The sequence below is a fragment of the Labrus mixtus genome, chromosome 18, assembly GCF_963584025.1.
Source record: "Labrus mixtus chromosome 18, fLabMix1.1, whole genome shotgun sequence".
NCBI classification, from domain to species: Eukaryota; Metazoa; Chordata; class Actinopteri; order Labriformes; family Labridae; genus Labrus; species Labrus mixtus.
The window spans coordinates 5,533,708-5,547,989 of record NC_083629.1 but is presented as its reverse complement, the minus strand read 5'-3'; the positions used below and the strand labels follow the sequence as shown (position 1 = coordinate 5,547,989).

General features: G+C 41.9%; 1 protein-coding gene across 4 annotated transcripts in view; it reads right to left on the bottom strand.

The window, feature by feature from the left end:
* Window positions 1-14,282, bottom strand: part of LOC132992780 (neurexin-3a) — a 78,131-nt gene that overhangs the window by 54,145 nt on the left and 9,704 nt on the right. For all 4 annotated transcript variants that reach the window (XR_009676378.1, XM_061062286.1, XM_061062283.1 and 1 more), the window contains exons 3-5: window positions 5,159-5,452; window positions 4,260-4,407; window positions 3,605-3,988 (exon numbers count right to left, since the gene is read on the bottom strand). Coding sequence is in view for 3 of the 4 variants with exons in the window: in XM_061062286.1 (XP_060918269.1) it covers window positions 3,605-3,988; window positions 4,260-4,407; window positions 5,159-5,452 (826 nt within the window). In the remaining variant the exon portion in view is untranslated. The remainder of the gene's footprint in view (window positions 1-3,604; window positions 3,989-4,259; window positions 4,408-5,158; window positions 5,453-14,282) is intronic.

The window sequence follows — 14,282 nt, the reverse complement described above, 5'->3', positions numbered from 1 at the left end:
TGTGTACAGTGAGAGTGTGTACTGTATTGTATTTGAAAGCTGTTTTGATTCCACAGACTGAAATCATTAAGTTGACTTTTAGTGGGGATGGGTCATGTTTTTCAAATAGTCATCAATTGATAAAAAAAAAGAGTTCATGCGACTTTGAATGGTAAATGGACTTGAGCTTGTATATTTTGTTTCAAGTCCTCTGACTACTAAAATTCACACACTGATGGAAGAGGTTGCTATGTAAAGTGACCATCAGAATAAATAATCCATTCATACGCCGCTGACAAGGAAGCAGGAGCAACTTGGGGTTAAATGTCTTACCCAAGAACACATCGGACATGTGGATGCAGGAGCTGGGTATCGAACCCCCGACCTTCCAGTTCAGAGACAACCGACTCTACCAACTGAGCCACATGTAATAATGGCTCAGTAATAATGATACAACATAAAATAAGTTTGATCACCTTCTAAATAAATTTTTTTTATTGGTGACTGTCATAATGCTGTTCTGCCAGGAGGTGGCAGTAGCACATATGGAAGTGGTTTTTATTTGAATATATAGCGTAAGTTACAAAACTTACACTTTACTTCTTATTCAAACCAAAACTATGATCTTAAAAAAGTCGAGAAGTGTTGGCGACTACGCCTCGTTTGAAAGTTAAAGCAGGAAGTTGTTTGTCGTATTTTGAAGCTTATAGGACTCGTGACCAAGACTGGATGTGTGTGTGAACGTATGTGTGCAGGCATGTGTGTGTGTGTGTGTGTGTGTGTGTGTGTGTGTGTGTGTGTGTGTGTGTGTGTGTGTGTGTGTGTGTGCGTCCTGTTGGATGCCTTGCTGGCAGTAGAAGATAATGGATTTGGACAACTCTCAAATAAGGACATGACTGGCTTTGGCTGTGGAGGAAAAGCTTACTGTTATCCCGTCCTCTCTCTGTTTTATCGTGTTCCTGTCCAGTAACTCACTTCTCCCTTACCTCTGGCTTTTATCTTTTTCTTTCTCTCTCTTTTAGTAGATGAGAAAACCCACCATGGTCAATGAGATAAGACACAAGAGAACTCGCTTTAAACGAAACCTGGACACTGACAGTGTTCAGGATGTGTCTTTGATTGCCCCTCTCTCTCTCAAACTTTGTGATTGACAAGTCAGGCAGATTTGAGTCTCTTTTTTTAAGCTCCTGCCACCTCATCCCTTATTAAGACCTGATCTTATCGGGCATCTTATCACCCCTGGAGAGAAGACTATTTTCACAACTTAATTATCTAATTTCCTAGAGATAACAGTTTTATGTCATTTGTGCACTTTGCGGTCAGAGAAAGGAAAGAAAGGGGGCAAAAAACTGCTCAGTCATCGGCCTACTCCAGAATAATGCCGTGAACAGAAACACTAGGGTTTAAGCAAAACCAGAGTTTCAAAATCAGATATCATGCTAGTAAAAATCAGATGATGTCGATACCTGTTTCCATACCACGGAAACATAAACAGAAGTCTGAGGCATGAAAATCTGCAGAGATTTGACCTCATCTGTCCTGTCACAGCTTAACAGTAAAACAGTGAGTAGTGATCAAACATCAGATGGCCTCAGTAGTTCCAAATAAACATCTTCTGACCTGCTCCTTTCTTTAGCACACAGCCTAAACGACATGTCATGTGTTTGTAACTTGTTGCCCTTTCCTTTATTTGCAGAGCTTCATGCACTTGAACTTCATTTTCATGCTGAAGGAATCACAGACAAAATCTCACCCCCCTTCGGTTTTATCTCCCTTTTCAAAGGTCTAATAAATCAATTACCATGATTGCTGGATGGACTATTTTAGCATCTGCAAAACATTGCTCTCCGACAACCAAATGTAATATTTAGTTCATCAATCAGGTATGTTGTCATCCCTGGTTATCACTTAATATTGAAAACCATAGTGTTAGAAAGAACTCATTATATCTACAGATATATAACAGTAGGGCGTGTCCACAGAGTCTGCTGATATGTAATGTCATATTTGTACTTTAACCTTCATGAACAAACAGGTAACTGGTTCTGCAGACGGCCTCACATTACAGATAACATACGGTTCATGATGTGCTTTGGACGAGAGAGAGAGGGGAAGGGTAATCAGGTCCATGTTCTCATTGACATAGACTGTGTTAGACAAGTTACTCAGGATGTATAAGAGGAAGATATTCATTTTTTGCAGAGCAGCGCTCATTTTCAATACAAAACTACATTCTACCTTCTCCAGACACCCCCAGCTGAACACAAATCCCTGAAATACAGTTATATTACAACAAAGCTACCAATGAGCATTTTGGCTCTAGGGGGGGCAATCTTAGGAGAAAGAAGATGCGAGAAAGTCTGATGTGTAAAAGAGAAACGTGTACATCAGCACTTAACGGATTAGAAATGTTTCCCGGCACTCCCAGGATGTAGTGAAGACGAAGTCAGACCCCGGCAGCTCAGCAGGGAACATGCGAGCTGAAGTGTTTTTGATTGAGAGCTTGAAGGACGTTGCATTGCTGAGGCTAACATCTTTTTTTTGCCCGAGTGGCACAATGCTAAACTAGGTGTCTGCTTCTTCGTAACAAATGTACAAACTGTTGGCTTTTCTTTGTCACTGCTGATTTCTGATCAGGTTGTTAAGTCCACAGCTCTCTAAACCTCTACCTCACCTTGAAGACAATGCAGAACTTTGGACCTTGACTCAGACGGAGCGGAGATGCCATGCTGTAAAGAACAACTTAAACTAGGCCGCAACTGGCATCAACCATCTTTCTTTCCATATGACTCATAGCAAAGCCTGAATTCCACCACTGAACCTAAATTAAGCTGTGCCAGCGCCTTCGATTGCACACCAATTGCTCCCCATATCTGCCCAGTCTTAAGGTCCAATTAGCACAAATGTAACAGACTGTTCTGTTTCTTATATGTACTCACCATTTGGCATAATGTGTACCTTGAGAGTAGCCGTCTCCAGCTAACTGTGTAGGTGTCTAAGTTTAACAAAGCTAAAGCCCTAGCTGGAGAAGTTACCATCAGTGCACCACTCAAAAACACACCCATAAAGTTGTTCTGCTCTGAGCACGTTGCTCTTATCTTGCCTCTTATCTTTGTGCTGAAACTCATATGGACAAGAAGTTCCGCGTTTTCATCAGTCTTCCCACTGGTGGCATGATATCTCAATATTTGGTGTTTCTTGTGCTCGTTCACTGTAACACCAACGTCTTGGACTGAGGACTGAGAAATTAACAATCATCTACGTTCTCCTGTTTCAGATCCACTGTAGCAATTCTCCTAAGCCTGCTTGGTGTCTTATTGAACCCCAATGGAGGACTCACAACCCTCTCGTTTTTGTTAATGTCCCCCTTGGTGTCGTGAGTAAGAAAGACCAATGTTGCAAGTAATTCAAAGTTGTTATCCTCATGCATCGTTCAAGAAGCTATCAAATATTCAGCATCAAAAAATGCCTTAAAACCTGCACTGAAAGCAAACATAGAGCTGTTTCAACTTCATTGGTATAGAAATTGCAGACCGGCACAGTGCAAGAAGAAGTTGCCACTTTTTTCGTTTTCCATCAGTATGGTCTGAGGTGTATTCATGAGAGGATTCAAACACACACATACCTCTCTCACAGGTGCGTGACCAGAAGCCAGTGCCGGTGCAGTCACATATGAAACGATTCCATCCTTCTTTGCAGACGCCTCGGTTCTTGCACGGGTAGCTCTCACACTGCTTGCCAGGCTGCTTGTTGCACGAGGGTTTGATGCCGGCGCCGTTTTGCGCCTCGGCGATCTGTCGGATGTCCTTGCTTCGACCGTCGATGAAAAGGTCACGGATACAGCCCACGTAGCCGTAGTTGAGCATGGCGGTCCAGAGCTCTGTGGGCAGGATGAGGTTGGTGCGGTCGGTGGGGAGTCCGCCCAGGTACATGTCGCCCTCCAGGTCCAGGATCTCACTCTCACCACTGGCTGTGAACGGGGTCCTTCTGCTGTTGACTGAGATCGTACCTGTGTTTGGGATGGAGGGGGTACAGATCAGATACTACACCATCAGTGGTACAAGACCTCCATCATCATGAAGAAATCAACATGAAAACATGATGATGTTGATCTTTCAGCCTCATCAGACCATAAGAAAGGTTTTGGTATTCTTTCATTTTTAAGTGTGATCCTGAATAGATCACTGAAACCTTACAACCACAAAAATATATTCCGTCATTGCCTACATTGGTACTTTTGATTGTTGTGATGACATTTTTTGCATCATGTTTAAGATTACCTGAGCGTCCATCTCTCTGGATGTCCACATGGTACCAGGCTCCATCGTTGACCTTGGTCTGTGTGGCCTTCACCTTGATCGTCCCTGAGCCCATGTCCAACAGCAGGTACAAGCTGCCGTCAAGAAGCTCCACTGCAAAGAAATCCACCTGGACAAGGACAAAGAATTCATCAGCAGGGTTTAACATTTGTTATAATGCAAGATGTTGCGCTTGGAAGGTTCTTCTTCCAATTTTGTTCGCCCAGCAATAACTGTCACTCCTAACTCAGCAGAGACTGGAGAAAGCAACATTTCCATCTACTCAGACTAGCAGACCAACCACCTGGTCACGCCTGTTGATGGATGCCGCTTGGGATTTCTCTTGAAAATTGAACACAACACCTAGTTCTGTCCTTCCAAATAATACTGCAGACTCCAACATGTAAAGTTAAATAGACCAGGGAGAATCGCTTGAAAGGCTCACTGCTGACTGACTTTCTGGCTTTCTGACTTAAGACTTATTGTAACCCTTAAAATAAAAGACTTAATAAGTAGACGTAATTTTAAGTGTAAAAATGATAAAATTTTACATTTTGAGAGGGAATCATAACTCAGTGAATCAACTGCTCGCAACTCAAAGACCATCAACGATCTTGAATAAGTAAATATTCTTCACCTGGGACCCAAGCCAAATAGAACTGGACTTCTTCATTCAACATATTCTAAAGTCATTGGTGCTCATTAAGATGAATTCTGAAGGTCATGAAGTGGCATCAGGGGAAATAGTCATCCGTTTCATATCCAAATAAAAACTCCTTTAAGAAGTTGTAAAGTATTCCACAAGTTTTTGTTGTTCCTTCCAAATGCCAAGTACAGTTGCTATTGACTAAATATATTCTGAAATTTCGGATTGGACTGACCTTGGTGTTCTTCTGGCTGCGGGCGGCGTCTTTGCGCTCCTGAGGTTTTCCATGTGTGAAGAGGATGAGGCCGTTTGGCTCGGTGGTGCGGAAATCGAACGAGATGGATCCCATCCGCTTGGTGTTCCACTTGGGGAGGCTGATGTAGGCCTCGGGCGTCTCGAAGGAGATGGGGTCCAGGGTGGCCACGTTCTCACACTTGTAGGACACCTCGCCCTGGATTTTCATCTTTGGGTCAATGATTCGAGCCAGGCGGGACAACTCCAGACGGATGTCATTGTTCTTATACACCACCTGTGAGAAGACAACGAGAGCAGTAGGATTATTCATCTACTGAAGTATTATGAACTCGACCCAAACAACCCAATGACACGGTTTAATATAATCCAAGGTAGCCAAAGACCCTCATTTTGGGTTAAATAGGAACTCCTTGTCTCATGTTTCTATCCATTAATAAAGGTCTGAAGCCTGGTGCGAGGGAAGGAGCTGCATTCACAGAAACCTTTTTTACAGAAAATTCTTTACACAACATTTAGCAGCAGCGTGCCCTTTTAAATCATCCTGAGATGCTATTTTAAACACGTCCTTCACATCTGGAGTATTACCCTGTCAGACGGGAGGGGGTGGAAGGTTTCAGGAGCCAAGACATGACGAGAAGAAGATGCTGTTAGTGTGACGCTGTGATGACAGTTTTTGCTTTATTATCAATGCAATGGGACATAAAGAATAAATGAAAGAAGAAAAAATGGCAAGCAGAAAACAGAATTGCGCATCGTCATCACACACTGGAAGATCGCAGCAGTCACTCAGTGGTCAGAAGATATAAACGTCACCAGCTCCTCCTACTCTCTCGTGGTACATTTCCTGCTTTGTTCACACATCGGCTCAGTCTAACCTCTGGTGGCTTGAAGGAGTTTGCATGAAGTCTTGGACAAAGATTCAAGACTTGGAAATTTCTAACTCTGCACAACACTCCTGAAGATTTCCAAAGGGCTAAGAGAAAGATATGGAGGTCATAGAAGACACACAAAGGAGGGACATTATTGTGAGACAGAAGCTGGAGCTGCAGAATCTCCACCAGCTGTTTCCTCGTCTGTTCTCTCTGCTGCTGTCAGGTGTGACGCTTACCTGTGTGTTACTGAGTTCATCAGCTTACTCACGCTGAGGTTGGGTTGTAGCTGCTTGATATCGGTGTAATCCTGCACATGCTCTTTTTCCTAAACACATTTTTAATCTTTTAAAAGTCTGATTTAATGTTCTGCTCTTTCTTGACATCAGTATTAGACGGTGCCAGCTGAAGACTCTTTAAATGTGACATTAAGAACTGTGGTACAGTCGGGGGTAAACACAGCTGCAACAGAAGCTACATTTCATTAAAAGATTTTGTGAAAAAAAAAAGAGCAGTGAACTGAAAGCGAGTTGATGTTATTTGTGTTAGCAAGAGTCCATGTATAGTAGAGACGTCATGAAAACCAGACAGACGGCTCAATAGGGACCGTCCACTTTTGGGCTCTGGTTCCAGAAGTACATTACCCCATTTCAAATCCTCAATCGACACTTCAGAAAATACTTCTATCAATCAATATTTTTAATCCTTAAAACAAGCCAACCAGCAACCTGAATCCTCGTGACTATAAATAATTTGATTCAGTTCAAAAACACGATTGGAAAACGGAGAAAGAGGCAAAAGTTATAAGGACTGTGAACATAATTACGCATCCCAAAATCCATTGCGATTCCAACGAGACCCAACAAATAAAAGTTTAGCGCTCTTCATTTTAAAACCTTCTTTCAACATGTATCTTTATCGTAGTGTTAATATTGTAATAAAGTGAACTTCAGTAGTAGCTGAAGTTAACAGGGAGGGTAAACATTTCCATGGTAACAGCGGGCTCCACCAATCAGAGTTGTCACTGTGACAATTTAGGATGGGTAGCTGAGTTGCTTTGAAAAAGGAGGTAGTTATACGTAAATCATGTAAGTGCAGGGCAAAATCAGCAGACTGAGGAAGAAAAATACATGGTGTATTCACAATTTTGGGGAAATCAACTCCACTAGAGGAATAAGACGATAGTCCTGCACACTTGCTCAAATGCCACGTCAAACTGTGCAGGACTATCATCTTCCTCTAGCTGAATGGCTTTCCCTAAAATTGTAAATACACCATGTATTTTTATTTTTTTTCTACAAAGTTAATGTATGAACTTGTGTCTTCTACAGGAGCATATACCGTACCATCGATTCACCCTCAGGTAGCTTGTGGTCAGTCTACCTTGAATTGTTATGACATTATAACTAATAATCAAATCCGCTATGGAGAAAATGAATGGGATTTTTACTTCCTGAACCCCATTGTTGAGCTCTATAACTGTGTGGTTCTAATTTAGTCACAGAGGAGCCATCGTCTACGTGTTACCTGGTTAATGGTAAACTAGGAACGTAAATACGACAGAAATCACAACCAGAATTTAAAAACCGCTCAGTTAAAAAAACATACTGTTAGTCCGTCTTTGAGGAAAAAAAGATTAAACCGAGCATGTGGTCTTTTGCATGTGTTTCTGAATTTGCTGCACGGTCTTCTTCCTGTAAATCATTTCAGCAGTTGCAGTTAGTTTGCTCCTTCTCGCTTGCTTGCCAACGTAGTTTTCATCCCTCGCCATAAAGCTGCTTTGTAACGCACACAGCCTCCTGCATGAGCGAGTGTCCTGCCAATGATGGAAAACAAATGAATGAAGAAGACTAAGTGGCCGATCTTTTATCACAGCAGCCCTAAATGCTATCAATAACAGCGGGAGGACGGAGTCACGGAGGGGGATGTGTGTGTAAATTGAAATCTGCTCAAGTGGAAAATTGAAGGCCTTTTTTTTCCTCTCCCCCCCCCCTCTAATTCTCCGGGCAGAAAAACAGCCTCTGTCTGGCTATATTTCGGGCACAAACGTACACAAAACAAACACACCCTCTCCTCCATTTCACTCGGTGTTGTATTAATGTCTGCGCTACCCCTCCTCGCCCAGGGGTTCTGTCTGAGAGCGCCGCGATGGCTGAGTGGGTAGATTGAGGGGCCTGGCTGAGATTATCGATAATCCAGCAGCAGATTTGACAGTAAATCAACTCATCCCTTAAGGTGCCCTGGGACTGGATGGAAGATTGTCTTTTCCTCTCCTCTCACTCTCTTTCTCTTTGTTGCCTCTTCGTTTTCTTTTTTGTTACATCCATCCTCCTCCTCCTCCTGCTCCCTCCATCCATCTTTCCCCACCTCTCCTCCAGAAGCAGTCTCCTTCCTCCTGCTGTGACTGAGCAGAAATACCACGTGCCTCGTCTGCGACTCTCTCTCACAAGACGTAAGCCTACTGTACTCAAAATGTAAGTATCGTCAGACTTTGAAGAAGATTTGAACGTATCACCAGCGGTAAACTGAATTTGTAGTGAGTAAATAATAGATTTTGTATTAAAATTAGTTATGAGCTTCATAAATGCATTTCACACAAAGGTCTTTGGTCAGTCCCATATACTGTATATGAAGACGGACGGCATGACAGCTTACCCAAAGTGAGGCCAAAGCATGTAGAGCTCCCCCTACTGACCAGCTGCAGTAAAGGTCATAAAGCCATGCCATCTCCATGTTAACAGATGGGTCAAACTATGAAATCAAAATCTAGTCAAATACATTCTTCTCAAACATGGTCACTAAAGTTAGTTCTTATCATGCTAACTTATCCCCGAGGGTTCACTTTTCTGAGAACTTTAGTTTGAATTTGTCATGTGAGGCAATAAAAAGCTGTAAAATGCCATGATTGACAGTTCTGTTGACAAATGAGAGTATAGAGGAGAAACTTTGAGAGGAAATGTAACATACATTAACATAATTACATTCACAACAAATCCAGGACCCTACTCAAACACAAGTTTAACAAGTAAGAGTATATCCAGTCCAACTCTACTTTACTGTCAACGAGAAATGAGAATATGTTGAGTGGAGACACACACACACACACACACACACACACACACACACACACACACACACACACACACACACACACACACACACACACACACACACACACACACACACACACACACACACACACACACACACACACACACACACACACACACACACACACACACACACACACACACACACACACACACACACACACACACACACACACACACACACACACACACAGGCAACTCTGTACACACTTGCTCATGTTTCATTGCTGGCTGATAAAAGAGAGCATAAATCATATAAAATGTGTCTGGAAGAGGAAGACGGGGGGGGTATGGCAGGGAGGGAGGTGTTGGTGGTGGTTGAGGTGGCGTGTGTGTGTGTGTGTGTGTTGGGGGGAGAGGGGGGGGGGGGTACGATGGCCGGTGTAGCTGACAATTTGACAAGTCACTTTCAGGTCCCTGCCACCTCTGAACAATAATAGCAAAGGAACCTTTCAACATGCAAAGGGAGCTTTATCAGCAGGCTGCAGACGCAGGCTGCAGGTTAACATGAGAATGAAGCATTAGCAGATTGATAGCAGGCTGAGGGATGCCCAACACACACACAAATATATATTTATAGATGTGTGTGTAAGTGTGTAAGTGAGTGAGAGTTTGAGCAACAGAAAGCAATTGAAAATGTTTGACAATGACCAGATGATAGAAATCCATCACTGAATTATCTCCTCAACCAGGCCTCCACGACACACACCATTACACACACACACATCCTCACACACACACACACACACACACACTCTTATCAGTGTGTGAGAATGAGCAATGAAACACAATATGACTCAGGCTTGAAATTACCTTTTAGATTGCCAGCCAATACGGCGAGCAGGTTTTAATGTCCACTCGGAATATCCACAAGAAAGAATCAGACTGATTCAGAGGCTCACAGCGCTGAATCATTCGACAGCAGGAGAGAAATCATTTGTGTTCTCAGAGCCTCACAAAGCAGAAGTTTGTCATGTTAATGGTGATGCAGGGAAGGCCGAGGGATTGTCTGGCTTGAAGCTGATGTTTAAATGTCCTGAGTGTGTTTGAAGAGAGCTCATTAAGAGTCAGTGATGAAGAAGGGTCCAGCCTCTGAAAACCGACAAATGTTTGTGATATAATAAATCATCATCTTCCCACTTTGGAGATTTCATTCTAAGAAGTGAGATGTTTTAAATGGCCCAAAAGGCAACGATTATTTTTACAAAGTCGCAATTCATCCATCCATTATCTACATCGCTTTCCCCCATTCAAGGTCGCGGGGGGGCTGGAGCTGATCCCAGCTGGCATTAGGCAAGAGGCAGGGTTACACCCTGGACTGTTCACCAGCCAATCACAGGGCTGACATATAGAGACAGACAACCAGACATACTCACACTCACACATACGGACAATATAGAGTCATCATTAACCTAACGAGCATGTCTTTGGACTGTGGGAGGAAGCCGGAGTACCCAGAGAGAACCCACACATGCACAGGGAGAACATGCAAACTCCACACAAAGAGGCTCCTGTCAGACAGGGATTCGAACCAGGAAACTTCTCGTTGTGAGGCAACAGCGCTTGTGCCGCCCAAGTCGCAATTCAGTCTTACATATAATGTTTATTCATAGTTCTTCGTTTTATTTCCAAACTTTGTTTTAACGATTGCACCTGAATTAGTATTTTTTGTAGCAAAATATATAATATAATTTGAACTCTGTGCAAAAATCTCTGAAGAAGTTTCTGTGCGTGACAGTGTTGGTGTCTTCAGTAAGAGAGGCATACAGTAAAGAAAACAGCTGTAATAAACTCCTGCATGGAAAGAAAAGACATACATTAATGATTCAGGGTTTATTTCGGCTGCAATTACAAGCTCGCTGCGCTTTATCTCTAAATTATACAATAACTTTCCAAAAGCAAATAAGTTCTGAAGGAAACACAAACCCTCTCTCTCTCTAAAAACATAATGATGAAAGTGTTTTAATTAAAGTGTCTGCTTCTCTCAGACATGTTCCTCTTGAATGTATCAGAGCAGTTCTCTTTTTTTACTTTCTGTAGCCTTAAAGATAAAGTCAGTAGGTTTTTCCTTAAACATAAATTATAGACTTATACTAAAGTAAGCCTCCATACATGTGTGGTAGTGTCTGATGAGACCCTGTCCTCTGCCTGAAGATAGAGATTAAACTACCAGGTATTTCAATTAACAGAAAGATGTGAAAGCATTGTACTTTTACAGGCCCGTGTGTGTGTGTGTGTGTGTCTGTGTGTGTGTGTCTGTCTGACTATCTGTCTGTATCTTGCCCTGCTACACTCGGCTCGTGTTCTGTAAGAGATTTTGTGAGACAGGGACGGAGACAGACGGCTCACACAGTCAGACACAGAAACACAGTCCATCATGTCTCAGATACTACAGATCATACTACTCTAATATCAAGATACAATTTCATGCTACTACTATTTAAATTTAAAAAATGACTTATCATTACAGTAACTTTAATCCCAACATGCTGGATGATTTAGGTCGACATAATACACACTTAAAAAAAAAAAATCCTCACACAAAAACATCAGGCTACTTAGACAGCCACACTAATTCATGTTCTAATGAAATATGTTAAAATCGATGTTCATTTTTGATGACAATGCACCACTTTTTTTTCCCGGGTGGGACCTGGTGGGCTCAGCTTTTTAAGACATAAGTAGGAGGGGCTCCAAGGCAAAAGAATGGGAACCACAAGTTTTACAGCGTATGTGTTCGTGTGGGTTTTTCTGAGAAAATGTATGTGTGTGTGTGTGTGTGAGCTGCATAAATAACTGTTCAGAAAATAATAGTCACATAGGTCACAAATCCCCAAAACGACACAAGCATAGCATTGACTGCATCAAACCTGCATCTAATATAATTTTGTTTTAGTCCAACAAGAAAACCAATCAAACCAGCATGAACTATAAATCCATATTAACGTAACCCACATGCATCCGACTGCAGATGTTAGTGTTGTAGTATTTTCAGTCACGTGGTCCAGCCATGAGACCCTCCATGAGGTGTTTTCTGCAGGATCAGAGCTCCTGCAGCTTGCGTACTCGACCACAGGGTGGCATCATTTCCTTTACAGAGCAGACAGCATGAGCCGAGATCGTCCTGAGTCAGTCTGATGAAATACGTGAAGGTGTCGACCATAGACTGTGTCGACTCACTGAGACTCATGGGGCTTTTAAACACTGATTGAATGGATGATGTGAAGAAAAGATTGAATATGGGGAGATATAACGGCGTTTCAGGGAATTCTGCGTCTGCTTGTGTTTGAAATACAGTCACGTTTGTAGGTGTGAAGCATCTGGTAATTACTGTATTGGCCTGATAAGCAAAAATGTAGTCCTCTGTTAGGAAACACAGATAAGCTTGAGATCACAATAAAAAATAGTATACAAATTAAACTGCTTTGTTTGCTTCAAGAAGATTATAGAAAGTATTATATGGAGAAAAGAGGCCACATACTATAAATGGAATTTCTGTCATAGTCTGAAATGCTAAGATGCTAATGACTGTTAGCTCAGGATGGTATGTGTCCTTTAAGAGAGTGATTTAAAGATAAAGAAAAAAAAAGGCAGAAGTACCAGAATGATGGACAGGATGCTTTTCACAGACATTCTGCCTTTTTTAAAACTTCCTGGGCAACAAGGAACCTTGTCTTCTGACTACTTAAAGTGTTTTTACACACCTACACATACACACCCTGATGGTAGAGTGTTCTTGATTAACTAACCCATTAATACACCGCAGATGAAGCAGCGGGAGTAATTCTGGGTTAAGTGTCCTCCCCAAGGACACATCGGACATGTTGCTGCAGGAGCTGGGGATCAAACCCCCGACCTTCAGGTAGAGAGATGGCAGACTCTACCAACCGTTTTTGATGGTAAATTGATAAATGGACTTGAGCTTGTATATTTCTTTTCTAGTCTTCTGACCACTCAAAGTGCTTTAACACTGCAGGTCACACCTACACATTCACACACTGATGGTAGAGTCTTCTATTTAATGAGACCATCAGGAGTAACTAAACTCATTCATACACATTCATACACCGTAGAAGAAGCAGCGGGAGCAATTCTGGGTTAAGTGTCCTCCCCAAGGACACATTGGACATGTTGCTGCAGGATCTGGGGATCGAACCTCCCGACCTTCTGGTCGAGAGACGACCGACTCAACCAACTGAGCCCCAAAATAAACTGACATCTCTTAAAGTTTGATATATAAAAAGCCATGTTACAAATGATATATTGAACTGTAGGATTAAATTGAATTATATAAAAAGATAAACTTTTTTAATTTTTGCTCCCACATCTTGTTATGAGCAACATAATCCCCTAAACTCGATTATTTTATCAGCATGGAAGACAATTTAAACAGGATTAAGGATTACTTGACCAGTGAATGAACATGTCTTGTTGCTAATTCTCTGTTTGATGTTATTTCTGATTACATAACTCTTGTTGTTTTTCTTTAAATATGAAACTTTTTTTTTTTAAAGTTGCTGTCGGGGCCTGGACTGCTCTGTAAAAGATACTTCGTATTTCATAGGGAAAATGATAATGGTTATACAAACATGTACAAAAGAACAATGTTGTGAATAATAAGGATATTTTATAGCTTGGTATACTTTAAGACATCAGTAATAAATAATCTGTGGCTACTGAAAATTACTTTTCTGCTTCTTTACAATGAGCGAAAAATGTATTTCCACTGTAGCTTCCTCAGGTTCACCCTGCAGGGATTATTGATTTATTTTTTCATCGTATGTTCCTGCAATTGACCGGCCCCGAGAACGTAGGTCGGCTGTGCACGGGGTAATGTTAACATTCCTCATGTTGGCCTCTCAGTGCTACACGTAGCTATCATTTACCTCCAGTGTCTTGGAGAATGGAGACAAAACAAGTCCAGTAGCATGGATTCTCTTGAAAATCAAAATTTAAAAAATTATAAGTGCCACCTCATTGAATGGACCACAGCAGACACTGTTAGCTACAAACTGCTGAACATAATGAACTGGTGTTTCTGAGGAGTTGGACCAAATCAGAGCTATATGTTTGCCTTTAATGAGTTTAGATCCATCAGGCGGATTGAGAACATGACTCCAACAGA